Genomic DNA, 26,541 nt, shown 5'->3' on the forward strand with positions numbered 1-26,541 from the left:
AGATAGGAAGCCGCAGCGCTAGGAATATCCACGACTCGCGCGACATGACGAATTCCCCGCGCCACAGCAGACTTTCATTGCGAGCCCGCGTGGCTGAATGTTGCCACGATTCTTATCTTAATGACGCTATCATGTGCTGCTTTTGAGGCGGAGCACAGTGTTGGCGTAAGCAGCCCAAAGTTCCACTGCATCAATTGGCGTTGGCCTGCAGAAGGGGCTTTGGGGGCCAGCCTGATGGTTCCTCAGACATCATCAGACAGGGGAGTGCTGCAAGGCGTAGCCAGGGTCTCGTTCAGCTGCGACGATATATCTCCCAGCCCCTCGCCGCGACGAGGCTTCTTCAACCACAACCGTTTTCAGCAAGGTGGTGAGTAATTGACCAGCCAAGATGGTAAGCAACCTCGTGTGATATTAATTCGAGTGCTGAAGAGTTTGTTCAGGTCCGACCAGTGCAGGAGAAGGATACCGGGCTGCGTCCTTTGTACGAACCCGATGATCCACAGCTTGAGTGAGTATCCCAGCCCCGTGCATGAGGAAGAGAGAATTGATCTTGGCCAGCATTGTCGCGATACATGGGATTGGCGCGCATCCATATGATACATGGGTGCAGAGAAATGAAGATGGAGAGAAGATCAATTGGCTTGAGAACCAGGACATGCTTCCTGCTATAGCCCCTCACGCTCGCATCATGAGATATGGATACCGAAGCGCTTGGTTTGGAAGCGACAGGGTTAGGGCTAAGGTGGGGAAAATTGCAGAACGTTTTCTCCGTGCCCTGGAACGCAAAAGAGACGTACGAATTTGTTCCTACGAGAAAGCAACCTTGCTAACGAATTCATTCTTAGGAATGTCCTACTCGGCCAATCATCTTTGTTGCGCATTGTTTCGGTGGTGTTGTCCTGATGCGTGTGAGTGCGATATCAAGAATGAAGCGACGTATAGCTAATTCATGTAGGCTCTTTCTTTGTCATATAGTCTGGAAGATGACCGCCGGAAAATCTTCGAGTCGACGACGGGCATCGCATTCTTCAGCACTCCCTTTAGAGGGACGACAAGCTCTTTCACGAGCAAATTAGTCACGGCGATGACTTCGAAATGGGAAGACGAGGTCGACGTCTCTGTGCTGCAAACTCTCGATGCCGATGATCAGCTACTCCAGGTCATCATGGAAGAATTCGGCAGAATCCGCAATAAGCCCAACCCGGCCAAGGTTGCCTGCTTCACCGAGATGGCACCAGCTCCTATAGCAAGGCTCACAGGCAGAGACGAGGACAAGCTGGTATGTTATAGCCAGAGATGAGAGAACGAGATGATGTCGCTAATTCCTTGGAAGCCATACGTTGTCAGCTCGGGATCCGGATGTTTGGATGGGGTCGAGAACATTGAACTGGAACGTCACCACTTCAACATCAACAAATTTGAAAGTCAAGACCAAGAAGCCTTCGAGGAAGTAGCGTACCAAATCCGGGCCATGGTTAATGCAACTCCTGGTCTCATGACAGCACGGAAAGAATGTAACTTGCCCCTGACCTGTTCTCGAGAGGAGCGCGGGCTTTTACCTTGGACCGAATCAAAGTCTGATGTATACCATTAGATACTGGAGACCTATTCAAGATCGCTTTTACTCTCGAAAGCATGCCTACGACTGACAGGTTCATTGGACGTGAGTCTATACTTAAGAAGCTCGACGAATACCTGGACCCAAAGAGGACCAGCGGCCGCAAAGTGTTCTTACTTCATGGTCTTGGGGGCATCGGCAAGACACAGCTGGCCGTGAAGTTCGCTCGAGAATACGAGTCCAGATACAGCGCCGTATTCTGGCTTGACGGAGCGACAAAATCGAACCTTAGAGACTCATTCTCCCGCATACATCAGAGAATATCCAGCCATCTGCAAAGCGAAATTGAGGATGGTACGGACAACAAACAAGACAAGGAAATCAGCGAGGTACAACGTTGGCTTTGCATGCCGGGCAACAAGCACTGGCTTATCATTGTCGACAACGTCGACTACTACCAGTCTGATTCAAAGGACTCGAAGTCCTACGACTTGGAATACTTCCTTCCAAAAGCTGAGCATGGCTCCATTCTTATCACGAGTCGGCTTTCATCCGCGGGACAACGCTTCGGAGACTTACGGGTCGACTCTGTCACGGAAAAAGAGGCATGTGATATTTTGAACGTGAATGCAAGTTCGAATCCACGAGGTATGACTGTACGAAATTCTACTACGTTCCAAGGAAAGCTAATATCGGATAAGATCTTCCATACTGGAAGCCTCTCATCAACAAATTGGAAGGCCTGCCGCTTGCGCTCGCCCTCGCCGGATCCTACGTAGGCACACTGGGATTGTCTGTGAAAGAATACGTGAAGCTCTACGACTCTTCATGGTCAGAATTGGTCAACGAACACGAATTACGACATGATTACAAAGAACGCACATTGCTGACCACGTGGCAAATCTCCGTTCAACGGGCCTCGGAGAAAGATTGTCATGTGAAGGACTTGCTGAGGATCTGGGCCGTCCTTGGTCATAACGACATCTGGTATGAACTGTTTGCCTTGCAGATGGGGGGAGATATTTCGATTTCTCCCGCCTATCCTGCATGGATGAAAGAAGTTCAAGAAAGTCCAATCATTTTCCAGCGCATGATGAAGATTCTCTTGGAATTCTCTCTCATCTTTTGCTCCAAGGACCGATCGAGCTATTCCATGCATCCGGTGGTGCACAAATGGTGCAAGGGCCTGATGAACAATGAGCAATATTTCACTGCATGTCAGACCGCTGGGACGATGCTCGTACATTCTCCGGGCCTCTATGAAAATTCCGCCCAGAAGCTGAGGATACGACAGCATGCTCTTCCTGTCACTGAGTATTGGGCACAAAATCCTTGCACGCCACCCCCGTTCCTTTACCCACTTGGTCTCTTTCTCTTCAAAGACCAAGACTTCGAAAAGGCTATTCCATTACTCAACAGAGCTGCTGAGAGCTACGAGCTTCGGGGAAAACTGGTAATGGCTTTGGAATGCTATGATCATCTCTATCAAGCATACCGAACGCTTGAAGCGCGCGATGAACAAAAGGAAATTTATAACAAGGCGTGTCAGACCTACAAGAGAATTCTTCGTACCCAGGATCCTCGTGCAAAAGATCTCTCTACAATCATTCTTGCACATGAGAGAATGGGTCTCATACACATGGGAGCATCTGAATTTGACGAGGCAGAGCTGGTGTACCTGCAGATGATCATTGATTGTAAATCAAACGGCAAATCGAAAAGCAATGACGACACTCACCGCGCTACTCTCTTTCTCGCCAACTTGTACCACACACAGGGAGAGAATCAAAAGGCTGTGGATTTGCTCCTCTCGGCCGTTACCTCGCAGTCCACTTGCGATAAATCGAGATCCAAAGTTCCGGAGCTATACTACTTGCTAGGCGTATGCTACGTCTGCATGGGCAAGTTTGATGATGCCACTGAATTCGCTGAAAAGGCTGTAAAGGCTTTCGAAAAGACATATGGAGTTTCTGGCGAACAGACCTTACTAGTACGCCAGTTTCTTGGAATGGTTTACAACGATGCCCGACAATTTGATAAAGCAGCAGCTCTTCTCGGCCCAACCCATCAGACATACGCCTCTTTTTTCAATCAACCAAATCAGGTTTCACACAGATCAGCCTTCAGCTTGGGCCACGCGTATTGCGCTACAAACAGGCCAGCCAGAGCGGCAGAGCTTTTCCGTTCCATCCTAAGGATCAGCGAGAAAGAACTTCCCAGTCTATGCACTTTGGACACAGCGAAGGCTGCGACAGGCCTAGCTTTAGCGTTATCACACCAGGGAGAACCATACCGAGATGTGACTGCGTACTTTGAATGGTCTATTGGATCATACAAGAATCTCGAAGGTGAAAAGTCATGGGGAGTGATAAATGTCAAGCTCGAGCTATTCCGATGGCAATTGTCCCAAGGCTGTGTCGAGATTGCCGAGGAACTTGTTTGCTACTTGTTTCGGACCACTTTCCAAACACTTAAGGCAGAACGCTTGGTCTTGTATCTGGCTTGCATAGCCGCAGATTTTGGAAACAAGAAGCAGTTTGACCTAGCAGAGAAGGTCCAGGCCTTGGCGGTCCAAAATTTGGCGATGCACCACGCTCCGACATCTCGAGTACTGCTCGACTCCATCAGAAATCTGGATCAAGTTAAACGCTGGAAGGAAATTTGGACTACCGGACAAGAGGTCCGCTGCGGACTCGTCCAGTACAGCTGTCATCATGTCAGGCTTCAGGAAACAACACCAAAGCGCACTGGCGCTCTGGTTGAACTCCGGATACAAGATGAGAGTATGCGACGGCAACGATGGAGACAGTTTCTGCAGCGCCTCGCAGAAGCCCTATATCATGGTGGATTCTTCACTTTGGTGGATACCATTCCTTTACTGGACCTGCGACTTCTGGACCGCGCATTCGTATGGCTAGCAGCTTCCTACGGGAATTGCTCTCTGTCATCCGCCGAAAGGCTTTTTCTTCTTTCGGACGAACGTTGCTCCTCGCATGACACAGAATCTAGATTTGACGAGTCTAGGTCGACACGCTACACAGATCAAGGAGATAGTCGGGCAGAGAATGCCCACAGATTTGAGCAGGGGTGCAAACAGTTCCTCAAGTTTGGTCTTGTCACTGTCTTGCGTTGCGCAATGCTGCGTTACTTACTGCAATCTGTTCCATTGCTAACGCAAGGAAAACCTCTGTGGCTAAGGATATTGTTTGGCTTTTTCCTTGTCTTGAATGCCTTCAAAGCTTTGAACATTATCACCAGGTGGCTGGTTTCCTGACACTTGGTCTCCAAACCTAATACACTCTCCCCTGATTCTTTCACTTTGTCGTCTCACCACCTCTCATTGAAAGCTTGGATATTTGGATCAAAGGCTGCAGAAATTGCGATGGTGGCAAGGAAAAGGATGCAAGAGTTCAAATCAAGAGTTTTCCGCATACAAACATCACACCGGGACTGCAAAACACCTCACTGGCACAATAAGAACATTGACCAAACAAACACCACCCGAGCAGATCACTTCTCATCGAGGAATTCCCGCAGGAAGAGCCCGCTGATGTCTAATCTCTAACACTATGGGTCCACTCATCAACAGAATGATGACCAAGGCACGACCAGCAACGGTGAACCAAATCGTCAACCATCTCCGTCGTCCAATGTGCCTTACAAGAAGGACACTCGCGAGTCCGCTCCATCTCGTCAGTCTTAAACTGGCGCAGCTCGCACCAAAACTCCGGAATATGCTCCAGAGCGCGATCGTAGAATTGGGGCGTGCGAAAGAGATCAGCAGAGTGCTCCGAGACCCAGCGCAGCGCTAGATAGCGGGCGCAAATGCCGCGCGGCACGTCCTGAGTCGCGGTATAGAGGTCTTGGAGAATATTGAAGGCAATGGCGAGCGAGATGAGGCTGTCGCGGCGGCCGGGCGTCTCGTTGAAGACCTCGTACCATCTGATCTGGTCCCAGATGTCGACCTTGAGGCCCGCGACACCGAACATTTCGGCCGCCGCCCACAGCAGCATGTAGCCGCGCAGCTGGCGCTCGGCCGGGTTGCCCCGTGGGAAGTCGGTCGCGCGTTCGGCTCGCGTTGCTGGATAGATTTCTTCGGGCTCGAGTTCGTCTTTGTAGATCCAGTTCAGCAGGGCTTCGATGACGAAATCGTCGCGCATTCTGTCGAGTTGCACGGGTTCGTACTATTTTCGGTTCTGTGAGATCAGGCTAGGTCTCGCGAATGAGAGCATTTGTGGGCTTACATTGTTTGATGCGCGACAGGAAAACAGCTCCTCAAAGTACTTTGATTTCTTGGTCAAAACGTGACGGTGCGTGTAAAATGTCTCGTCTTGACAGACCAACTTGGTGTCAGCGAAGCATCTCCCTGGTATATGCCTGCGCGAGTACGTGTTGCAGACGATACAGCGGAATCGCCCGAACTGCGCCTCCATCCACGCCGTCTCTTCATCCATGAAGGGTGTTCTGGGGCCCAAGAGCAGGAAGAAAAGGTCGAAAAGTGCCAAACGGTGCCGCAAAGCCATGACGTGTTTGACCTGGTTTCGATTGTATGCAGCAGACGACTCGCGGTAAGGCAGGTCGGGCCGTTCTTATACCAGGTGCTGCTGGGAAGGACACTGGTCGTTTGGTCGACTTCATGGTATTTTGACGGCATCGACCATTCTGCAATGTTGAATTGGCGGTTTGGCCAGATGTCATTCAGCACTTCAAAGGGAAAAAGGGTTTGTCAATACTCAGCAATAATGATTTTTGTGGGTCGATGGGTCGGAATCCTCTATAGATGAACGACAGGGTCTAACGCGCTCACCCCCTTTCGGAGGAGATTCGAGCTTCAACGCAAAGAGATGTGCAATTTTCCCGTTTACCTGGAGATGTGGTTGTCTGGATATCGTCACTCTATCAGGGCTCCAAGCCTCAGTCAAAACACACAGCAGACAAATTGTTGTGGGGAAATCTCATTCTATGGGCGTAAGCGAACCACCATTGAACCACATTACCCCTGGCCAAATAACAGATGCAATCAAGCTAAAGATACAGTCACCCACCCATTGTTCCCTGAACTCCCGACAGCCCGCAGTACCATGCGATGTGCTCTCTAACTTAGATGAAGTCCTCGGACCTGATGCCCCCAGCAGCTCTCCCAAATCCATGCCTCCCAGTCCCACCCATCCACTCGCACCACTCCCCCTCTTTATCATGCCCACGGTTCTCCGCCCCTTTACCACCCCCCTTCGTCCCACTCATTTCCCCTCTCCCTCTATTCCGAACAGCGTCTTCCTCCCTTGCCCGCACCTCCGTCAACACCTCGTCCCTAAGCTCAGTGAAAGCGCGAAAGACAGCCCGCACACGCTCGTCCGCGACGAGCGCCTCGTTCCTGCTCTTTCCCGGAACGTCTATCGCGCTGCCACCGGCTTTCTGTCTATCATGCTTGTTGTGGCTTCTGGTGCCGGCAGGACACGCTGCACAACTGTGGTTGAGGTTGTCGTTGTGTTCGGACCCGACGCGCCGCGCGAGGCTGTCCTCATGCCACCGTCTCAGCTCACGTCGCAGCGCCGACACGAGCGTGGCTAGCTGCTTGTCACTCAGCGCGCTGAGCGTGGGAGCGGGGATGTAGGATTGCGGTGGGGGCGACGAGGCGTCGGGGAGGGAAGCCAGGACGGACGAGATGTCATGTCCCGCGAGTATAAAGCTGGCAGCGTTCTGCTTGATGACTGTTTCCTGGGGCCAAAGGGCAGACAGGTCGGTGGTGGTGGTGTTGGCAGACAGTTGGGTCGAGAGCAGGGCGTCGGGGAGCAGTGTTGGTGTTGGAAAAGGAATGGCTGCGCTGTTGTGCGCCAGTGATGTCCACGCCAGGGTGTAGGTGGCGTAAGTGTGAGGTTGATCCGGAAATTGTTGCCGAGGCGATTTGGATGGGGATGCGGCGCAGTCACAGCCATGAGAGAAGGATGAGGTAGGTGGGAATGAGGTGGTGGCCGCATCGTCGTTTGTGCCCTTGCTTTTGCTGTTTGTAGCAGGAGTCGGACACTTTCGCCGTGACCAATTCGTCGACCCTGACGCCGACTCCGTTGAAGCCGTTGACGAATATGTCGTTTCGGACTCAGACCGTGACCGCAACGATTCCGGTCTTGCTGTCGCTGCATCCTCGTCCTCGCCATAGCTTCGTGCTCCCAGGTCCTCTTCACCCGTGCCGCCTCCATCCGACGACTCAATCTCGCTCCACGAAGTCCTGTCCGTCTCACCCGCAGCGTCCTCTCTGTCCCTGCTCTTTCCTGCAACCCTCACTCTCCCCTCCCACCCAATTCTTTCACGCCACCATCGTCGCCTTTCCTCCCTGAACCCTCTGCGCTCCCTCTCGAGCTCTTCCCGTTCCTGCTGCAGGCGTCGTCGACCAGCTTTGAGCACTTCTTCCTGGATGCGCAGGGTGAATTCCTTGCGACGGAGGATGCGCCATGCCTCGTCTGCATCTTCGGAGACTGTGGAGGAGCTACCGGGTTTGATGGGCGACGATTGGGTCTGTGGGACAAGGCGTGGTCCTACAGGTGCGCTAAAGGGAGCGGAGACGTTATCGGCGCTTTTGGGACGACGTGGTGGGGCGGAGGGGGGAATGGACTCAGACGACGATGAGCTACTCTCAGGGTTCGACGATGAGCGAGGCGTTGGTTGTTTGGGTGGAGACTGCTGCTGTTCCTGTTGCAGTGGAGTCACTACCGGAGGCGCGCTATCGTGTTCCGGCGCTTTCGAAGACTGAACGAGAGGGCCTGGACTGGACGGCTCTATTGGCGTGACCGGTCTCGACAAAAACCCAGGCTTCAAAAGCTGATGCGGAGAGCTACTTCGAGGGGGCAGCAAGCCCCCTGAAGAGCCCGACAACTTCCTCGAGGGACCGCCCGAAACAGCGGAGCGCGGACGCAGCCGAACCGAAATCTTGTGCTTGATGGAGAACTTGTCGATGGATTTTCTCGGGGCCTTGCTGCCGCGTCGCGAGCGGCCCGTGGTCGATGCTGGAGGATGGAAAGATTGTGAAGTCGCCGATTTCGTCAAGTGAGTTTCCCGCGACAAGTTGGACATTCCTGAGCCCGTGGTGGATTTGGAGTCGTGTGAAAAGGTGATAGTGGTTTTCCCGCATGCTGTCGTTACCGTCCGGAGCCGTGACTGGACGTTGCCTGGACTGCTGGGAACTATGCTTTCTTTTGCGCCATCTTCCATACTCGGGATGAGGGTGCCCGTTCCAGAAGTCGCGTGCCGTAACTCGAGGTGTATTCGAATGGTCCTACTAAAGTTCGTGCTCTATTAAGGATGGATGTAATAGCACGGTCTTTCGTGAATTATGCAGGATGATCCGACCTGGTCTTGTGGCGGGGATGTATTAAGAGCACTCTCAAAGTGGATGTCAACGTACAAAATAAGCCAGTACAGTCTCAGACACCAGTACAAGAGATACTTCCAGATCTTACAAAACCTCGGAACTACACATGGACAAGAGTCAGCCAACTTTCCTATCACAGCAGTGGACTCGACTATCAACAAAAGAAAAGCGCACAGACAAAGAGTCGATTCAACAAGGTTCTGCTTTTTTGTGGGGTATCGCATTTCAAGGCACATGAATAAATCGACACGCGAAAGTGGATCAGATGGGTGGACGTGATAAGGCTGCTTGACCGCAAGTTTCTTCAGCGTTCTGCCGGGGTAAGCGAGGCGTTCACATTGCCCCTGCAGACGAGTCGGGATGCATGTTTCTGCGGCTGGGGGTGGGGGGCCGTCGTGGGGTTTGAAGCAATTGACGGCGAGGTGGAGTAACAGGATGTGGAGATGAATGTCTTGCCCACGGGGGGAAGAGTGTCCGCGTCCCGCGTCTGTGTGCCTGGTAGAGCATTTTCTGTTTTCTGCAAGATGGATGCATCCGTCGCGATCCCCTGTGCTGGGAAGAGAGGAAACGAAGGTGGAGTGAGATACCAACGATGTCAAGTAACACAAGAAACAAGCACACTGTTGCAATGGCTCTGCACTCACCTCGTCGAATATTCCCAAGTCACCCACTAGACTCGACTCTTCCCTCCTCTTCTCAGACTTCCGTCGCCAAGTTCGTCCAGGCGGATGCTACAGCAGAAGTCGGTTCGGATCCGGATACGATGGTTGTGAAAATTCTGTGGTCGAGGACGTGGTGGTATCAGGATTGGTGTTAAAGAGACCAGACCGGTATGAGCGCCAGGAAATCAAGGGATATGTTGGAGAGGAAAGAGGCCGCATTGGAGAAAACCAACACGCCAGAAGCCGAAGAAGAGGAAGGAACGAAGCGGATATGGCGGCTAAGGGTCAACAAACAGTCGCTCCGGTGCAATCGATCAGCAACGAGGACCCGAGACGGCGCGTGACGAGTGTTGACGGCGCGCTGACGCGCCCGTGTTTTCGTCAGATAGGTAGCGACAGCCAGCCCGATGGCTGCTGGCCGGTCAAGGAATAGCGCGATTCTATGCCCGGGGAATGCCGTCCGATAGGGCGCGAAGAGGAAGAGCGAAGCGTTTGATGTGGAGGAGAGGCGCAACGACAGCCTTCGAAGACAACAAAACTTGCGCAGCAAGGGGATCCCCAAATAGCGTGTCGTCACAGTGGCAAAGGTGGAAGGCTAGATTGGCTCCAGGAATTTGGGGTTTAGATAAAGTCGTCTGGGTGTGTGGCTGCGGCGCGGTGTAAGGCTGAGGCTTGCGTTGCGAGGACGACGACGTTGGAGGGCCGAATGGAGAGACGGCGATTGCTACGTTGACGACACTGATGCGCGCGGGCCCGCGGCTGAGGAAAATCAAGAGTAATTGGAGTGTGTCTATCAAGGGGTATCGCATACAGGTAGCAAAAGAAAAGAAAAGAAAAGAAGCGCAGAGTTGCAAAAACAGCCTCACTCACCACCAAGCTTTGAAGAGCCGCCATGTGTTCCGTAGTAAACACCATGCCCAGACTGCAAAGCTCCCAAAAGAAACCCTCCGAAACCAAAACTAGGAAAATCAAAACAGAGGCCTGCCCTTTCCGTGCTCGTCGACGGGCACCCGAAACACAAACGGACGCACAGTTGCCATCTTGGGGCTAGACCAAAACCTTAATGGCGCAAGGTTCCCCCTTGATTCTCGAAGTCAGCCACCCCTAGTTGGTGTGCCAACAGCAGCGCAAACAAAACTGTCTGCGACCAACAGAGAAGGAGTTCCTGTCATTTTCCGTGCCATGCGTTTCGGCAGACTTCGTCAACGAATTGTGTCCTCCTCAAGTTTCCTCACCCCCGGGGCCGAAGTCGATTCCCGCGTCCCTTGCTTTTGGCGGGTCCTTTACCCACGACTCTGGCAACAGCGCCACTTTGCCATCATTGCATTCGACAACATGGCACAGCTCCTTTACCTTCGTACTCTCGGGGTCCCACAGCAGTGTCACCTCAGGCCCTTGGACAAGTCCATCATGCCGGCGCTCCAACCGCTCCAAGAGTTCCACATCAATGGTGTGCATGGCGAAGAAGCGGTAGACGTGAACGTGCTTCGTTTGTCCAAGGCGCCGGGCACGACCGATCGCTTGATCCATCTTCGCCTGATAGGCCTGCTCTGTGGTTTCTGACAAAGGCGATACGAAGATGACATGATTAGCATTGAACAAGTCAGTTCCCGCGGCACTCTCGTCGGTCTGATTCAGGATGAGCACCCTTTTGAACTTCTTGTTGAATTTGCCGTTGATCAAACGCTTGTTTTCAACAAAAGCCTTGATGACACCGGATGATCTTGTCTCAGCGCGACTGAGGCCGGAATATGGAACATCGCGGCTCTTCAATGCGTCGCCCATGCGTTCAACCATTTCTTGAGATTGAACGAAGATGATGACCTGCTCTTCGTCTTTGATCTTCGAACGGTCTTCGACCAGGTCGACAATGTCGTCCAGCTTGGCACCGAAACTATCCTCATTTGACAAAAGGTCTGGAAGCGAACAGAAGGTGTTGGCTCGCAGCACAGACGAATGACTGACGTCCATATCGCAACCATAATTAATATTGCACTTTCTCGCCTCCAGCACCAGACCCAGGCAAGCTTGGCAAACAACGTGGCCGCAGCCGATAAGGACGGCCGAGTCTAGCGCGTTCGCTTCGTGTTCGCAGCACTCACACTTCATATTCACATTCTGACGATATGAATCGACAGTCAATGCGACGGCTCTTGACGATCGAAGAGACCTTCGTGCATCCACATATCTTCGTTCCTCCGCCGTCAAGGTGTTCCTAACGAAGTTCTGGAGCGTTTCACCATTGCCCGCGGTGTTGAAAAGGTTGGTGGCTCTCATCTTTTCGCGGATGACCAGACGAATGTCCTTGTGGGTTTTCTTGTCGCAAACAATCGGGCTCTCCGCCAGGTACTTGGCTGCCCAATCACCATATTCTTTCGCCTGGCTTGGGAAGTTGCGTTGCAGCCTCTCCGCAATCTCGATGAGTCCCTTCATTCTAGTATCCTTTGCTCTCATCTCAGCCTTGCGCTGCTCTATGACACTCAGGCAAGCTGTATTTTCTCCCTGCAAATCCACACGATCGCTGGCTGCGCAGGTCACCAGAGCGTCGTCGGAGCTTTCCTGACCCACCAAAGACTGCCTGATCTGCTCGAAGCGGTGACCATCGTCTTTCCTGTCTGGCATAGCATCCTTGACGTTGTTGTCTCTGGCATCGAGCTGGGCGGCAAGCTCTTGATATGCGGCCATGTGATGCGGCCTCAGCCAAACAGGGTGCAGAGACACTGAGCATTTGATGTGTTGAAGCTCGGCTACATTTTGCCGGGCAAATTTGTACAGAAAATCTTGAGCAAGCAAATGACGGCGTTCGTGCCAAGCCGCAGACCTCTTGGTTCGGAAGGACAGGAATAATTCGAAATCGGTCTGCTCTTTGCGAAGTGTTTTGACATTTTCTTGTGAAATGATTCCCGGAGCATCACAGTCGACACCCAGATTGATATCAAGATATGATGCGATGCGCTTGATATCGGCAAAGTCGGACAGAGGTGGCGTGCCAGACAGAATCCATCGCTTGTCGGCGTTCAGCGTTGTCAAGTGGGTGTGGAGGAGGATCTGGTTCTTTCTGCTCGCTTTCATCTCCATCGGATACGTGAACTCATCCACAATCAAGCGATTAAAGCGAAACTGGTGGAAAATCGGACACTGCAACTGCTTCCAGTCTCCGGAAGGAGCCCCGAATCTGTCCATATGGCTTGCATCGTCTGAATCTTCAGACCTGACTTTCTGCTCCATGGGCGCGAATCCTTGGTACTTGGCGCCTTTTGTCCTCTTGGTCGGCGCTATTCCCGAGAAATCTACGTGATTCTTTGCATTATTACCCTCTTCTTTAAGGTACTTTTGGAAGGCTTTGACGCCGAGATTCGTGAGCGTCGAATTCATGTCTGGGATCCTATTTGACGCGTACTTGAACCACTCCATGAAGTAGCGCCCTTCCTTGGTGGAAGGGTCGGGCATGGCAGTGATGTGTTGGAACTGGGCCATATAGGAGTCGCTTTCGAAGAGCGCGAACGAGACGACAATGATCTTGGCGGTCTCAAAATCTTTGATAGTCAAAGACTTGAGTTCCTTCGTGGAGTCAATAACCAAAACATCTTCTTCCCTGTAGACTGAATTGTCGAGACATTTCCGAATCTGACCAAGCCATTGATCGGGCAGTTGGGCCGGAACCACGACCAGGGTCGCTTTCAGATGGATCAGTCCGGAGCCATCATCAGGAGCCGGGTCTTGTGTATCCAAGAAGCCTTGGTGGATCATGGCCAAGGAAGTGACGGTTTTGCCAAAGGAGACTTGATCTGCAACAACTCCGCCCTTGACGGTAAGGTCTGCTTGCGCTCTTCCCTCAATTTTCCAATGCAAAGGGGCAATGACTTCTTCTTCGACCTCTTCGACGGTGAATGGAACGCCCTTTTCCTGTGAACGCATCCATGTGAGCGAACGCTTCTGAGACGGCTTTAACTGGATCCTAAAACCTGGTGGTTGCACGTGCTCGAGGTCCTGCTTGTTGTTTTCCAACTTAAAGGGAGAAAACTTGCCAGCTCCGTAGGTCGTCCATTTCGAGTCCAAGTTCCAACTGAGAGCTGCGTGGTCTTTTTTCAACAGGCCCCAAGCTCTGTGAGCCAAAGAAGTAGGGTTCACTCCCATTTCAATGCTGCAGACGCCAGAAGTTGGATTGACCTCGGCTTCCGCTTCCAAGATCGATGGGCGTGTCTTCAACCCTCTCTCAAATTCAGCACTTAGATGAGGGTCTTCGTGAGAAACAAGTTGGAATTTCTTGGTGCCTCTACTGTCTCCCTCTTGTCTCCATCGGAGTGGAGGTGGCAGTGGGGAGCACTGCGTGCACGCAGTGTGCAAGTTGTTGCCAAGTGGCATCCAATCCTTCAGAGCTGGAAGCTCTGCGCCATTTTCCAGCATCCAGGAGAACTTCGAAAAGAAATCTCCTACATAACTCTCGACGGCTCGGTAGATGCCTGGTTCCACGCCATGGTGGTGACATTTGACGTTGAGGATGGTCAAGACTTCTGAGCATTTCAAGGCAATCCTTTGCTCATTGTAAGCGACACGCGACCTTTTGATGACGCGGTTCAAGTCAACAGGGACCATGGTGGTCGTTCCGTCCTTAATCCATGATGGAACGGTCACTGTCGTCGAAAAGTTCTGAGGGTGCCATGGACGAAATTTCGGATTCAGAGTTGCCAATGTCTCTCTTGACTCCCCGTAATCCAGCCTCTCAGGGTTATAGGAGAAAACGAAACGATCTTCGGCGATGGGGCCAACACGTGTTGGATCCAGGAAGAGGTAAAGAGGCCTAGCGCCGTCTCGACGGTACAAAGAAGAGCAAGCGGTACCACAATGCGAGACATGCTGAAATTTGCCGAAGACATCTGGGATTGGACGACTCGTGGATTCAATCTCGAGCCAACTAGGGATTGTTTCCTCTTGGTACTGAATCAAGCCATACTCGCAGCGCCAAGATGGCCTTTTTTCCTCACTTCCAATGATTTGAATCGGATATTCTTTCGACGAGGGGATAAGCCACTCCCAATCTGCAGTCCAACTAGCGGATGAGAGTTTGGCACGAGCGACAGGGCTTTCGAGGATTTTTCGAATGCTGCCATTGGAAGCAAGGCGATTCGATGGCTTGACATAGAGCTTCCACTCCGCGCTGGCACCAATCTCCAGCTCTGCGACTGCCGTTGAAGAAGCGTACCTAGCAATCCATGGAACGTATGAGGTGCGCTTGAGGCATTGGAATGTAAGTTTGTCATCCCGGACGCTGTCAATAGCGTCGCAGTAGTCGTCAAGAAGCTGCCGGTCCGATTTGTCAAGCAGATTATGAGGAAAGGGAAAGTGGCGAAGGATCGAATCCTTCAAATCCGCGATTTCAGGCAGGCCTTTGAAGTGCAAGGCGATTGGGAGATGCGATTTCCAACGGTCAGAAAACTCCTGAGGCTTCGAAAAAGTGGACTCGTCTGGGCGATAGTTGTGCTTTGGCTTGCCCGCGCAAGAAGAGCAGGCACGATGTCCGCAGTCAATACAAACCAGTGGACTGGTGGGCGTGTCATCCCAAGTTCCTCCACAAGCACACCGGCGACGGCTCGTGATAGCCCCGACACAGATTTTGCTGACCTCAAAGCCGGGATCAAGACGTTGGCAGGATTGGTCATCGTGAGAAACTTCCAAAAGCTCATGACCGACAAACAAAGGACTTCCTTCAGGTTTGGCCACCGACATTTGCGCACATCTGTTGCCAGAACGCTTCAACGCGCGCCATGCGACCATCAGCGCAGCAAGCTGGGCAGCTCCAACTACAGTACTGCTCATCGCGTTGCCGGCCAAGTCCTGAACTTCAGTCATGCTTTCGAGCGTGAGAGAGATTCTGTCCAGAGGGATGCCTTGGAGGGCCAAAGTTTCGTGCGGTGTCATGGGAGTAGCCCGATCGGTGAGGTAGAAAATTCCAGACGGGGTAATGCAGGAGCAAACGCCAAATCCCGTCTCGGTAGTTCTGTCGACATTCTGCGAGAGCTCCATTATCATGGTTTTAAAAAGAGGGTCGAGTCCTCCTTGGGCGGCTCGCAAGAATCTGATATCAATCGAGTCCCAGACTCTTTCGGGCATCTTGAGCAACCATGGTCTGTGGGCATGCTCATAGGCCACGCAACTACCTCCTTTGACCCATTCTGTGATTGGCTTTTTTTCTCCAAGCTCTTCCTTACTTCTGACATTTTCGTGACGCCTGCGGCACGCGTCCCACTCGATGGCGCGGGCCCTGGCCGAATTTTGATAGACACGAGAGAGTTCAGAGTTGAACTGATGAACCCTAGGGTCATCGCTAGGGAGGAGAAACGCACTCGCGGGAGCGCTGGCCCGACGCTTGAAGGTTTTACTCATCAGCTGGCACCACTGGTCAAGATCGAGGGTCTCGCTCTTGTCCTTGGAGCAATCTTGACGAACCCACAGCATGTACCCTCTCGTTCGGGTCTGCGGGAGGTAGAAATCTTTGGTGTCGACCTTGACAAGCTCCGCTTGGTAGCCGTGACCCGAGGCTTGTCCCATCCAAGTTTGCCATGGCGCACTGACGATGTTCTCGAATAAGACAATTGTTGGCTTCCATTTACCGACGTATTCCAAGACTGCGTCCAGAGTGTCTTTTGACTCCCCTTTGGTGACTTTGCCTTGTTGGGAATTCAGCCTGGAGTAGTCGACACATGATGCCCCAGCAACCAAGAGATCAACGTCTCCAGGAATCTGTACTTTGGCGCCGTAGACATTTGTTGCTCCTTGCTCCCGGGCATCATCTTGGCTGAACTCGCGGACATCACGGAATATTACGGGCGGTTTGAAGTTTCTTTCAATGTACGCTTGCTTCCGGGGCACAATCTCTGCTGAGAAGACATGCTCTAGTTGCAGAGGTTTCCGGCCCAATTTTTCGAGTGAGCTTGAAGCAAGCTGCAATGCGAGCAACGGACTCTCGGTGCCAGAACACATGGTTGCGACACGCAGCTTCGTACCAGCAAGAACTTCGAGCACCCTGTCAAGACCATTGTCGATGGCTTTCTGCGTCAGGTCCGTGAATATGTCCTGGATGTTCGAAAGCGGGGGGAGAGTGGGGTCAAGGCCCGTCCGAGGGTTATTCGTGAATGTGCCTTTTGGCGCCTTTGTCTTGCGAGCTTTCGTCGTCTCTGCTTTTGTCGTGTGGGCTTTCGTCGTTCGGGCTTGGGCTCGAGAAGGCTTTGCAGGGGTGGACCCTTCCACCTCAGCGTCCACAGAGTCATCATCATCAGCTTCACCGTCTTCGATAGCTTCATTTCCATCTTCTACGCCAGGTGTTTCGTCCTCGAACGACGGATCCTTGTTCTCTTCTTGGTGTTGCTCAGAAGGCTCGTTGTCAGATTCGCTGTCCGTGGGGTCGCTGAAAAAAGTGGATTGGCGTTGGCTACGGAGCCTTGCAGCGCGTTGGGGCTTTCCAGTCAGGTTCTCGATCGTTTGAGCTTCGGCGGATTCCAAGCGACTGTCAGGCGGGGTAGGAAGGGCTTGGTTTGATTGAGCTGGAGCAGTATATTGAGTCAGAGGTTCCCTGAATGAGTGTCGGCATCAGTGAGGGGGCCATACATTGTCCGCGAGTGTTCGCAGCCGTCCCACTTCGCAGAGGAGCGGAGCCCAAGCGCTCGCGCCTCTTAGATGCAGGAAGTTCTTGGTTGCATGCCTTCCGCTTTGCTCTGGTCGATGCCATTCTCAATGGCTTTGCCTTGGAGGCAGAGACCTCAAGCTGTATGGCGCAATGGAGGTGTCAAGATGGTCAATGGCGGTTGTCCAAGCAATGGTGTAGTTGTGGAGCCGTCTGGAAGACGCGACGCGGGAAGACGCGTTGTTAGCGTCCTGCAGAGGCGAGGGGCCCAAGCGCTTCCCGTCGCTAGGTACTTGCGGCCTCACCGGGCCTATCTCGGCACTTTCGTCCTATCTCGCCTCCGGAGACTTGAGCGCTTTACCTAGGTAGAGAATCCCCGCCTTGGGTACGATGCCACATCTTCTCTCTTAGTGATCTAACGTCATTTCTGTTTCAATGTTTGGGCATTACGGATTGTTGATGGGGACATGTGGAGAGATTTCAAACCTGTGTACTATAGGGACTAGACTTCAAGTCAACACACTCGTACATCGCAGCACTGCCGCTCCCCTCACAGTAGCTTCGCTCTGGATATACTTAACAGCCTCACCCTACAGCAGATCTCGCATAATCAGCCTTTACCAGCGCCCGTCCCCTCGCATCCAAAAGGGAGGGTTTCTGGAGCGATATTTGCGCCGGCCAACTAAGGTTGCCAACTCACCTCATGATCTTCAAGGAAGAGCAGGCCATCTTAGCGCCTCCGGGCACTGGTGCCAAATCATACGCTACTACCATACGCATCCTTTCAAATGCAGAGATAATCCGGACCTAGATAAGACGTCAATGGTTGTTCTCGACTCGAAAATGGAGTCGAACCAATTGAACATACATGGCCTAACTCGTGTCGAGACACATCAAATGCATGATAAATTGTGTTTCCTGCTAACGTGAAAAGTAGCCCTGCGAATTTCTTTCCCAGGAATGTTGGGCGGTTCGCGTCTTTGTCTGCCCATCTTTGAATTGCTGGAAGTAAACTCTATGTGTTTGCAACAACTTAAAGCGGTTGGAGTCTGTTGCCCTGCTTTGACTTCTTTTCCCTTTTGTTTTTACGTTCGAGCGCGACAAATACCACTGAGGTGGTTATAGGCTCTTAAAGGGCCGCGTGCAGCGACAAGGGTTGGAGGTTGTGGTGCGGACACAACTCAAGTACCTTCCATTACCTTTCCCAAGACCTAACAACCTAAACCAGGGAGCCCCGGGCACGATGACATCACGCGCAGGCTGCTTGCAGTGGTGCTCTCGGGGGTCTGGCTCATTGCTTTTGTGACCAGGTGAGTCTGTTGGAATTCGGCGAACATAGGGCTCGGCTTGGCGCAACAAACCCATAGCACGTACAGTCAAGAAATTAGAACGCAGGGGAGCGACGATTCCTTCCTCCCTGCCAGAAAGTTGTCGATGGTAAGCAGTGTCGGGCTAAGGTTGGCCGGACGGCCGAGCTTGGGTTTGCGCTGGCGCATTCGAACTTGGAGGGCGATTTCCCAATTAGGAATTTAGACGTCCCTGTCTGCACTTAGTGAATTCTCTCTTCCACCTCTCGCTCTCCCTCCTCCCCTCTCCACTCCACTTCTCTCAGCTGCCAACACCCCATTCCCCCGTCGCGTTATTCATGGACTCCTTCACACAAAAGCGAATCCTTCTGGTTTTGATTAGCGACATTGCGCGACCTCCACGCTCTGCAACGCCGTCGAGAAAGCCGCCCGAGGGACGGACAGCATCATCGATGCCAGCAAGAGTACAGCAGCTCATGCAGGTACGAGTAAAGCAGTAACCTAGGAAATGCCAATCATGGCAAAGAATCTGATCATGATGCAGGACGAGAGTTTCACGAGGTCGCCTTCCAGAGAGAAAAGAGAACGAGTAATATTCGAGACATGCGAGATGGAATTGGGAGACATTTAGATGACTCCCAGACGCCTGAAGCTGCGATTGTGCGTGCCATGATTTTTGCACGCAGCATCGGTGGCAGCTCAACTATGGTAGCGAGGGAAAGTCAACCAAGGACCTTCTCAGCAGCCGAAACTACATGCGCATTAGCAACTTTTCGTCCGGAGACGGCATACCCAACTTACCATTCACGCCGGTATTATCAGGTTCGATGTGGACGGCCTTGACCTTTCCGTTCTCCACGACAAGGGCGTAACGCTTGCTGCGATCGTTTCCAAAGATCTTCTTGCTGTCAAAAGACAAATCGAGGGCGTTTGTGAAGGCGCCATGGGTGTCGGCCAGGAAGCGGATACCGCTTTTGCCGTCCGGGTCCAAACTACTTCCCCAGGCCTTCATGCTATCGACGGGGTCAGCCAACAAGGGGAGAAGAGCACGGGAGCTGGAAGTGCATACACAAAGGGATCATTGACGGACACGACGACGACGGTGCCGGCATCCTTGAGCTTTGGAGATTTAATGTAGCCGGGGATGTGTGAAGCCGAGCAGGCAGGGCCTGTAGCGACGGCTGAGCTGACGAGTACCATACATGTAGCCGAGAGAGAGTCAGGGCAAATGACTTACTGTACGCCGCAGGAACGCCGACGATGACGCCCTTGCCTGTCAGCTCCTGGGCAAGATTCACCTTGTTCGCGGGAGAAGCTTCGAATAACGGCACATCGGGCAAGGAGTCCCCGATCTTGGGGATGGAGAGGCGGGCCGACGCGTGAAATGCGCGGTGGCCGAGACGAACGGCGGGCGATGCAGAAGACGCGGCCAGGAGACGCAGCATGGTGAAGACTGAGTGTCGGACGAGAGGGGTCACAATGGCAGAGGGTTGGGCGCACGGGATGCTAAACTGGCGTTTTCAATTGCGGTAAGCCTGCCGAGAACATGACTGGTGGCGCTTGTGCGGTACCAACTCTCCAGGGCCAGCTGCCCGGCATGCTGGGGGCCGGCGCTTCTTTCTGACGTGCCTCAAGTCGATCTGTCTTCCATTCTGCGCCTAACATAGGTAGTTAATCAGGATTCGGCGAGTGGGTGGGTGGGTTGCCGCTGCCACCTGCACTCACACGGCTCTGCCCTCGAGAGACCCGTGCGAACCAACGGTCCACTGGACAAAGACCAGAATCCCCGACCGCATCAAACCTGACCTTTTCACCACCCTCTCGCGCTGCTGTCGACCACCTGCGCCGTCGCGATACCGCGCTCGGTGCTCGCTCCCCCATCCTCTCCCCTCGCGGCCCCCGTTCCGTCACCGCGTTCAGCCGCCGACATCCTCTGCGGTAGCCCATCGCCTAGCTAGCTCGCAAATAGCGTCCGAGTCTCCCTTCGCCTGTCCCTGTGCGGCGACTCCCTCGACGCCGCTCATCGCATCTGACAGGCACCGCTCCAAGTCATTCTTAACTCGCCATCATCCGCCTCCATTGCCTCTTTTGGCGCTTGTCAACCTCTTCTTTCACCCGCCGCTACCCGGCGCTGGAACACGCCCGTCTGCTGTGAATTGTTGCTCCAACTCCCGCTCCCGCGCTCCGGCGCGCCACTGCAGCTTCGACCTTGCTGAGCCTGCGCGACATGGACTCGAGCAATCAGCAAGGTGGCAGTACTCACCATGGTGCAGGCGCAGGTGGTGGTGGTGGTGGTGGTGGTGGTGGAGGGGCCGGCGGCGGCGGAGGCTCGAGCAACTCGAGCGACTTTGTGAGTGAACCCGGCACCGCCAGTGGCTCCGCCTCTGGAGACGCACCGCTGATGTTTTGCAACAGGTTCGCAAGCTCTACAAGTACGCATTCGTCCACCAACACACTGTCTAGTCGGATTGCCCACTGACCTCGGTTACAGGATGTTGGAGAGCCCCCAGGACGAAAGCGTTGTCAGATGGGGCAACGAGGGCGATAGCTTCGTAGTGCTCGAGGTAAGAGTTTGCGACTGCAGGCCCGGCGCTGCCTCCTACTAACCATGCCTAGAACGAAAAATTCACAAAGCACATACTACCAAAGCACTTCAAGCACAGCAACTTCGCCAGCTTTGTCCGTCAGCTGAACAAGTACGACTTCCACAAAGTGCGGCACAGTAATGAAGAAACTGGTCAATCTCCATATGGCGCGGGCGTAAGTAGACGGCCCCAAGACTCAAATCCCTCAATCGCAACCGACCTGATTCTTGGCCTAGGCATGGGAATTCAAGCATCCTGATTTCAAAATGAACAACAAAGAAGCCCTCGACAACATCCGGAGAAAAGCCCCGGCCCCTCGAAAACCCAACACGAATCCGGAGGACCTCGTCATTCCGACGCAGCAGATGGACATGTTCAACACGCAACTCGTCGCTACGCAACAGCAACTTCAACAACTGCAGGAGCGATACAACGAACTCAGCATACACCATTCGATGCTGCTCCAAGAATTAGTTGGCATGCAAAAGACCATTGTAAATCATGAGCACATCATGCAGAGTGTCATGCAGTATTTGCAAAACGTCGATGCGCAGAGGCGTCGGGACAGCCGTTTGGTCAACCCGAACCCCTTCCCTGACGGAGGCGGTGGCGCGCACAACGGGAACATGGACCCTGCAAACCAGCAAGTCCCTGGCATGGATGACGACGCGCCGGCATCACCGCTCCAGCACGCCTCGAAACTGCTCAGTGAGACCAACGCCGACGTCATGCTCAACCCCCGCAACTTGGAGCACATGAATGAATTGGCCATGCGTATGAACGGCACGCTGACAACTCCTCCTCCGGACTTCAGTCGCAACGGTACGCGCCCAGCCAGTCGTGGCGCAGCTCCCCATTCTGCAAGCTCTTCGACTTCTATGCGCATTGGCGACATTGACAACCTTGTCTACCCAGTTGGCCAAAACAATGGCATCGACCCAATGTACAGCGAACACATCCACAACATCCCGTATCCGTTACCGTCAAAACCCGTGGAATCGACCGACCCGCGATACCGCGCTCCCGAGCAGCGAAAAAAGAGCGCGCAGGTAGACCCTGGGTGGATCAGGCAACCCCAAATTCTGCTCGTTGAAGATGACCAGACATGTCGCAGAATTGGCAGCAAGTTCCTCTATGCTTTCAACTGCGCGATTGATAGCGCGGTAAGGACCCTTTCGTGGATGAGAAGAGCAATTGCTGATGTCGTTACTAGCTTGATGGATTGGAGGCGGTCAACAAGATGAATTCAGGCTCCAAGTACGACCTCGTCCTCATGGACATCATCATGCCAAATCTCGACGGAGTGTCGGCCTGTCATCTCATTCGCCAGTTTGACTCGACGCCAATTATTGCAATGACATCAAACATTAGGAGTGACGATATTTCAATGTACTTCCAACACGGTAGGTGAATTTGAAGCTTCAGCCCAACTGCCGCGCTGACTTGGCCCAGGAATGAACGACGTTTTGCCGAAGCCGTTTACCAAGGAAGGGTTACTTTTAATGCTTGAGAAGCATCTGGCCCACTTGAAGAAGCCCTCAGCCGGCATGGACGCCATGGTTCCCCCCGCAGTTCAAGCACCGACAGCGATGCAGCATAGCTCGGGGCGGCCGTCGCTCAAGGATGAAGATTCGCCTTCCAAATCGCCCACTACTGGAAGCAATTGGAATTCCCCTAGTCAAATGCCTGGAGTCTCACCGGTTGGAAGCAGCGTCACCGAGGAATACATGAACACGGTTCACGGCCATCACCCGACTGCTTTTGGAGTACCGACACAAATGCCAGCGGGGATTCAATACAACACGTCGCCGCAAATGCCCATGGGAGCGCGCCAACAGGGCGGCCAACAACATCGGCGTCAAATTTCGGAGATCACGGGCGGAGACGAACTGAACAACCCAAACAAGCGACAACAAATGTACAACCCACAAATGCAGGCGCAGGCAATGAACGCAATGCAAAGGCCTCGATGATACTAAGGCCAATTCCAAGCGCCTCTTCTCAGTGCATAGTGGCTGATTGTCCACATCTTGGGTCCCTCCGCAACAACGGAGGAGCCTCGGCCAATTGCGGGCCCGCTTCGAATCCTGGCTGGCAAGATCTTTCGAACCGCCCGTGCGGCCAATCCAGGAGTCACAGATTAAGTCAAAGAAGACTGGATCCAAGATGTGCAACAAATGCCGCCCGCGCGCCCCAAGCTGCCGTGGTGAGGGAGTCAAAAAACGTTCGGAGAACGTCGACATGACAAGCCAACTCCCGATCCCATGCCGAGCCGCCAGGAGTGGCCAGGCAAGCTTGGCAAGTTGAAGAGCAGGACCTCTCAGAGCCACGAACGAGGGCTCGCTGCTTCTCCAGTGGTGGCTGGTATACCCACTGGAGAGCATTGATAATTCATGCACGCCGTTGTCTTTTTCACGTACCAGAGCTGGAAAATATGTTTACGTTGTAAAGGCAGCTGCTCCAGGCATGAGCAGGACCAGGGGAAGAGCGGGATAGAGAGAGGGGACGAGGGGACGGGAAAGGGGAATGTGGCAGTCTGACCTACTTTTCTAACCTCTCGGACAATGCAAAATATACATACTAGAATCTGATGAATGGATGGCTCATGGTGGTCTTGCATCACTGTCAGCTCTGTCCTCAAAGTTAGGATTTTGTCCACCAACCCGACCAATCAATGTTGAAATCGCATGTCAGCATGCACATACAACCAGGGACGAGTATAACTCTCGCGCTGTTTGATTTTTGAAGCCTTTAATTTCTCAAGCTCCAAAAACGGCCAGAGTCACCAAGAGCCAAGAAAGTGTTGAGTGCGTCGCGCGGAGTCATACCTGTCTTCCATTGTTTTCGTCATGCCCGCCGCCGCACCGACCACGCCGGTTGGCACCACCCCGGCCATCAACCTTCACATTATTCACACCGCGAGCGACGACGCCTGCGCCTTGCCAACCATGGCTCCGAAACCCAAGAAAGGCAGCGAGAAGCCTCGATCCAGCGACGATACGGTCGAGGAGCCGTTTCAGGCCGTGGTGCTGGCCGACAGCTACGAGCCAAAATTCTATCCTTTAACTCTCGAGAAGCCTAGGGTATGTAGCTCCAGCGTCTCTGCTATTCTCCTGCGCGCGGAAACTCTGACCAGACTGTCGCATTAGTGCCTTCTTACGCTCGCAAACACCCCGCTTATCGAATATACGTTTGAATTTCTCGCAAACGCCGGTGTCGAAGAGGTCTTTGTGTATTGCGGCGCGCATACAGACTTGTTGGAGGAATACATACAGTGCGTTGCCCGGTTTGCGCAATGATATGAGCCCCGGGGCTGAAGTCTATGCAGGAACTCGAAATGGTACGCGCCGTCATCGCCGTTCTCCAAAGTGGAGCTCATCCGATCGACCTCGCTCACGGTTGGAGATGCGATGCGCGACCTTGACCACCGCGGATCCCTAGTCGGCGACTTCTTGGTATTGTACGGCGACGTCGTGAGCAACCTGTCGCTCAAAGATGCACTGGCAGCACACAAAGCACGGCGCGAAAAGGACAAGAATGCCATCATGACCATGGTGCTGCGGGAAGCCGGCGAAAAACACCGCACCAAGGCGCAGGAAGCCAGTCCCGTCTTCATCATCGACCCGACCAAGGACCGCTGCCTGCATTTTGAGCAGATTCACTCGCGAGAGCACTCGGAGAGACATCACGTCAACATCGCCGCGGACCTGCTCGCTGAGAATGAGGAAATCGAGATCCGCAACGACCTGATTGATTGCGGGATTGATATTTGCACGCCCGATGTGCTGGCCCTGTGGAGCGATAACTTCGATTTTCAGGCGCCGCGCCGGGGCTTCTTGCATAGCGTCCTCAAAGACTACGAGCTCAATGGCAAGACCATTCACACCCACATCGTCGACAACCACTACGCCGCTCGCGTGCGCAACCTCCAGGCCTACGATGCTGTGACCCAAGACGTCATCTCGAGATGGGCCTACCCCTTGTGCCCCGACAGCAATCTCATGGCCGACCAAACCTATCGCTATCACAGAGGAAATATTTACAAGGAGCAAGGAGTCATTTTGGCTAGATCAAGCGTCATCAATCGCGGCACCGTCATTGGCATGGATACGAGCATTGGAGAGGGCAGCCACATCTCCAACAGCGTCATTGGCCGCGGATGCCAGATTGGAGACAACGTGACGATCGAAGGTGCCTACATCTGGGACCAGGCAATAATTGAAGACAACGCAGTCATTAAAAAGGCCATCATTGCAGACAAGGCACACGTGGGAAGGGGATGCAGAGTCGAGCCTGGTGCTCTCGTCTCGTTCGGCGTGCGCATCTCAAATGAGATGGTCGTGGACAGCTCGAGTAGACTCACCACAGCAAAGAGAAAACGTCTCGAGGGTGAAGAGGTTGAAAGAGCACCTTCAGATCCCAAGGTCGTCGGTCAGGACGGCATTGGTGTTGAGTTTGTTGACGATGACGATGACGAGGAGGATGAGGTTGTTGAGGGCCTTGTGCCAAAGCGGTCAAGTGAGTCTCCACGTTTGGTCTCTTTGTCCAGCACTAACAACTACAAGTCTACAGCCTTGCCCATCTCTCGGTGTCGAACGAGTCAATCTCGACGCTCGACTCCGAGTCCGACTTTACGGACGAAGCCATGGGTCACCACGACCGATCAGCATCAGGAAGCTTCCTGTCTGTTGCTTCGGACGCGTCGAGTCACCATGCATCTAACTTTGATCACGAAGCGGCAGAGAGTCTACTGGATTCATTCCGCAAAGGGGATGACACGGCCAACATTCAGTTGGAGCTTGCGTCCCTGCGGATGAGCACAAACGCATCTGAACATCAAGTGCGGCGCGCCGTTGTTACCGCGGTGCTCAGACGCATATCGGACGTTATCCAGAGTGGCAGCGTTAGCGTGAAGCAAGCCACGGACCAGGTGCTAAGCCCGCACCAGGCGCTGCTGCAGAGGACCATGTTCGACAAGAATGCATCAAGCAAGGCCGACCAGGTGGACTTCTTGTTGCTGATGCAGGCGGACCTGTCGCACCGCAATGAGGGCGACAGCATATTGCTCCATGCGTCGATGAAGCTGTACGACATGGACGTGATTGAGGACGACGCGTTCGAGCAGTGGTGGGCCGACGATAAGTCGAGCGCCGATGAGGCCATGAAAAAGGTCCGAAGCAAGACGCAGCAGTTTATTGATTTCTTGGCGCAGTCGGATGACGAGAGCAGCGAGGACGAGGAGGAGGAGGACGACGACGAAGATGACGACGACGAGTAGCTGTAGACAAGAATTAGATAGATCGCAGCCCACGGTTCGATGCGCACGAGAGCCGGCAGCAATGTTCAGGCTCTCATGTAGACGGGAGCATGGTGTGGTGGCGAAAAAGATGCAAAAAAAGGTCAACTGAAGGTTTGCGTGCACGGGGTCGGTGATGTAGCTGC

The 26,541-nt window shown here is 53.4% G+C and overlaps 6 protein-coding genes across 6 annotated transcripts; 2 read left to right on the top strand and 4 right to left on the bottom strand.

Annotated features, from left to right (window-relative positions):
• Positions 1-388: 388 nt before the first annotated feature.
• Positions 389-4,832, top strand: IWZ02DRAFT_437536 (uncharacterized protein; the record flags this gene model as incomplete). Its single annotated transcript, XM_066766638.1, has 8 exons — positions 389-391; positions 441-508; positions 559-793; positions 846-908; positions 956-1,279; positions 1,334-1,514; positions 1,595-2,206; positions 2,260-4,832. 8 exons carry the CDS (start codon positions 389-391, stop codon positions 4,830-4,832), a joined length of 4,059 nt encoding a protein of 1,352 aa, XP_066618060.1.
• A 236-nt stretch (positions 4,833-5,068) lies between these two features.
• Positions 5,069-8,626, bottom strand: IWZ02DRAFT_494965 (uncharacterized protein; the record flags this gene model as incomplete). The annotated part of the gene is made up of 4 exons (XM_066770089.1): positions 5,069-5,112; positions 5,220-5,742; positions 5,803-6,093; positions 6,851-8,626. The coding sequence occupies 4 exons, from the start codon at positions 8,624-8,626 to the stop codon at positions 5,069-5,071; spliced, it is 2,634 nt and encodes an 877-aa protein (XP_066618061.1).
• Positions 8,627-9,978: 1,352 nt separating this feature from the next.
• Positions 9,979-10,601, bottom strand: IWZ02DRAFT_149267 (uncharacterized protein). Its single transcript, XM_066761894.1, has one exon. The coding sequence runs from the start codon at positions 10,393-10,395 to the stop codon at positions 10,027-10,029; it is 369 nt and encodes a 122-aa protein (XP_066618062.1). The 5' UTR covers positions 10,396-10,601; the 3' UTR covers positions 9,979-10,026.
• On the bottom strand, positions 10,366-17,402 carry IWZ02DRAFT_410489 (uncharacterized protein). The gene is made up of 2 exons (XM_066765715.1): positions 17,192-17,402; positions 10,366-17,127 (listed from the first exon to the last, which is right to left on the bottom strand). The coding sequence occupies exons 1-2, from the start codon at positions 17,310-17,312 to the stop codon at positions 10,808-10,810; spliced, it is 6,441 nt and encodes a 2,146-aa protein (XP_066618063.1). The 5' UTR covers positions 17,313-17,402; the 3' UTR covers positions 10,366-10,807.
• Positions 17,403-18,844: 1,442 nt separating this feature from the next.
• Positions 18,845-19,959, bottom strand: IWZ02DRAFT_512739 (AhpC/TSA family protein; the record flags this gene model as incomplete). The annotated part of the gene is made up of 4 exons (XM_066770565.1): positions 18,845-19,265; positions 19,316-19,527; positions 19,584-19,695; positions 19,752-19,959. 4 exons carry the CDS (start codon positions 19,957-19,959, stop codon positions 19,237-19,239), a joined length of 561 nt encoding a protein of 186 aa, XP_066618064.1. The 3' UTR covers positions 18,845-19,236.
• A 901-nt stretch (positions 19,960-20,860) lies between these two features.
• Positions 20,861-26,503, top strand: IWZ02DRAFT_477848 (heat shock transcription factor 2). Its single transcript, XM_066769056.1, has 9 exons — positions 20,861-21,078; positions 21,131-21,274; positions 21,336-22,262; positions 22,313-22,502; positions 22,552-23,017; positions 24,074-24,182; positions 24,249-24,373; positions 24,428-25,617; positions 25,665-26,503. Exons 1-9 carry the CDS (start codon positions 21,007-21,009, stop codon positions 26,375-26,377), a joined length of 3,936 nt encoding a protein of 1,311 aa, XP_066618065.1. The 5' UTR covers positions 20,861-21,006; the 3' UTR covers positions 26,378-26,503.
• Positions 26,504-26,541: the final 38 nt, after the last annotated feature.

The sequence above is a fragment of the Phyllosticta citriasiana genome, assembly GCF_038021145.1.
Source record: "Phyllosticta citriasiana strain CBS 120426 chromosome Unknown IWZ02scaffold_20, whole genome shotgun sequence".
Taxonomy (NCBI): Eukaryota; Fungi; Ascomycota; class Dothideomycetes; order Botryosphaeriales; family Phyllostictaceae; genus Phyllosticta; species Phyllosticta citriasiana.

Excerpts from the sequence above, each read along its gene's own strand:
- IWZ02DRAFT_149267 (XM_066761894.1), bottom strand. The coding sequence starts at position 10,395 with ATGCGATACCCCTTGATAGACACACTCCAATTACTCTTGATTTTCCTC.
- IWZ02DRAFT_410489 (XM_066765715.1), bottom strand. The coding sequence starts at position 17,312 with ATGGCATCGACCAGAGCAAAGCGGAAGGCATGCAACCAAGAACTTCCT. Across the intron at positions 17,128-17,191 it reads TGCGAACACTCGCGGACAAT|CTCAATCAAACCAAGCCCTT; the intron begins GTATGGCCCCCT and ends ATACTGCTCCAG.
- IWZ02DRAFT_477848 (XM_066769056.1), top strand. The coding sequence starts at position 21,007 with ATGTTGGAGAGCCCCCAGGACGAAAGCGTTGTCAGATGGGGCAACGAG. Across the intron at positions 22,503-22,551 it reads TTCAATGTACTTCCAACACG|GAATGAACGACGTTTTGCCG; the intron begins GTAGGTGAATTT and ends GACTTGGCCCAG. Across the intron at positions 23,018-24,073 it reads CCAAACAAGCGACAACAAAT|CGAGAAGCCTCGATCCAGCG; the intron begins GTACAACCCACA and ends CAAGAAAGGCAG.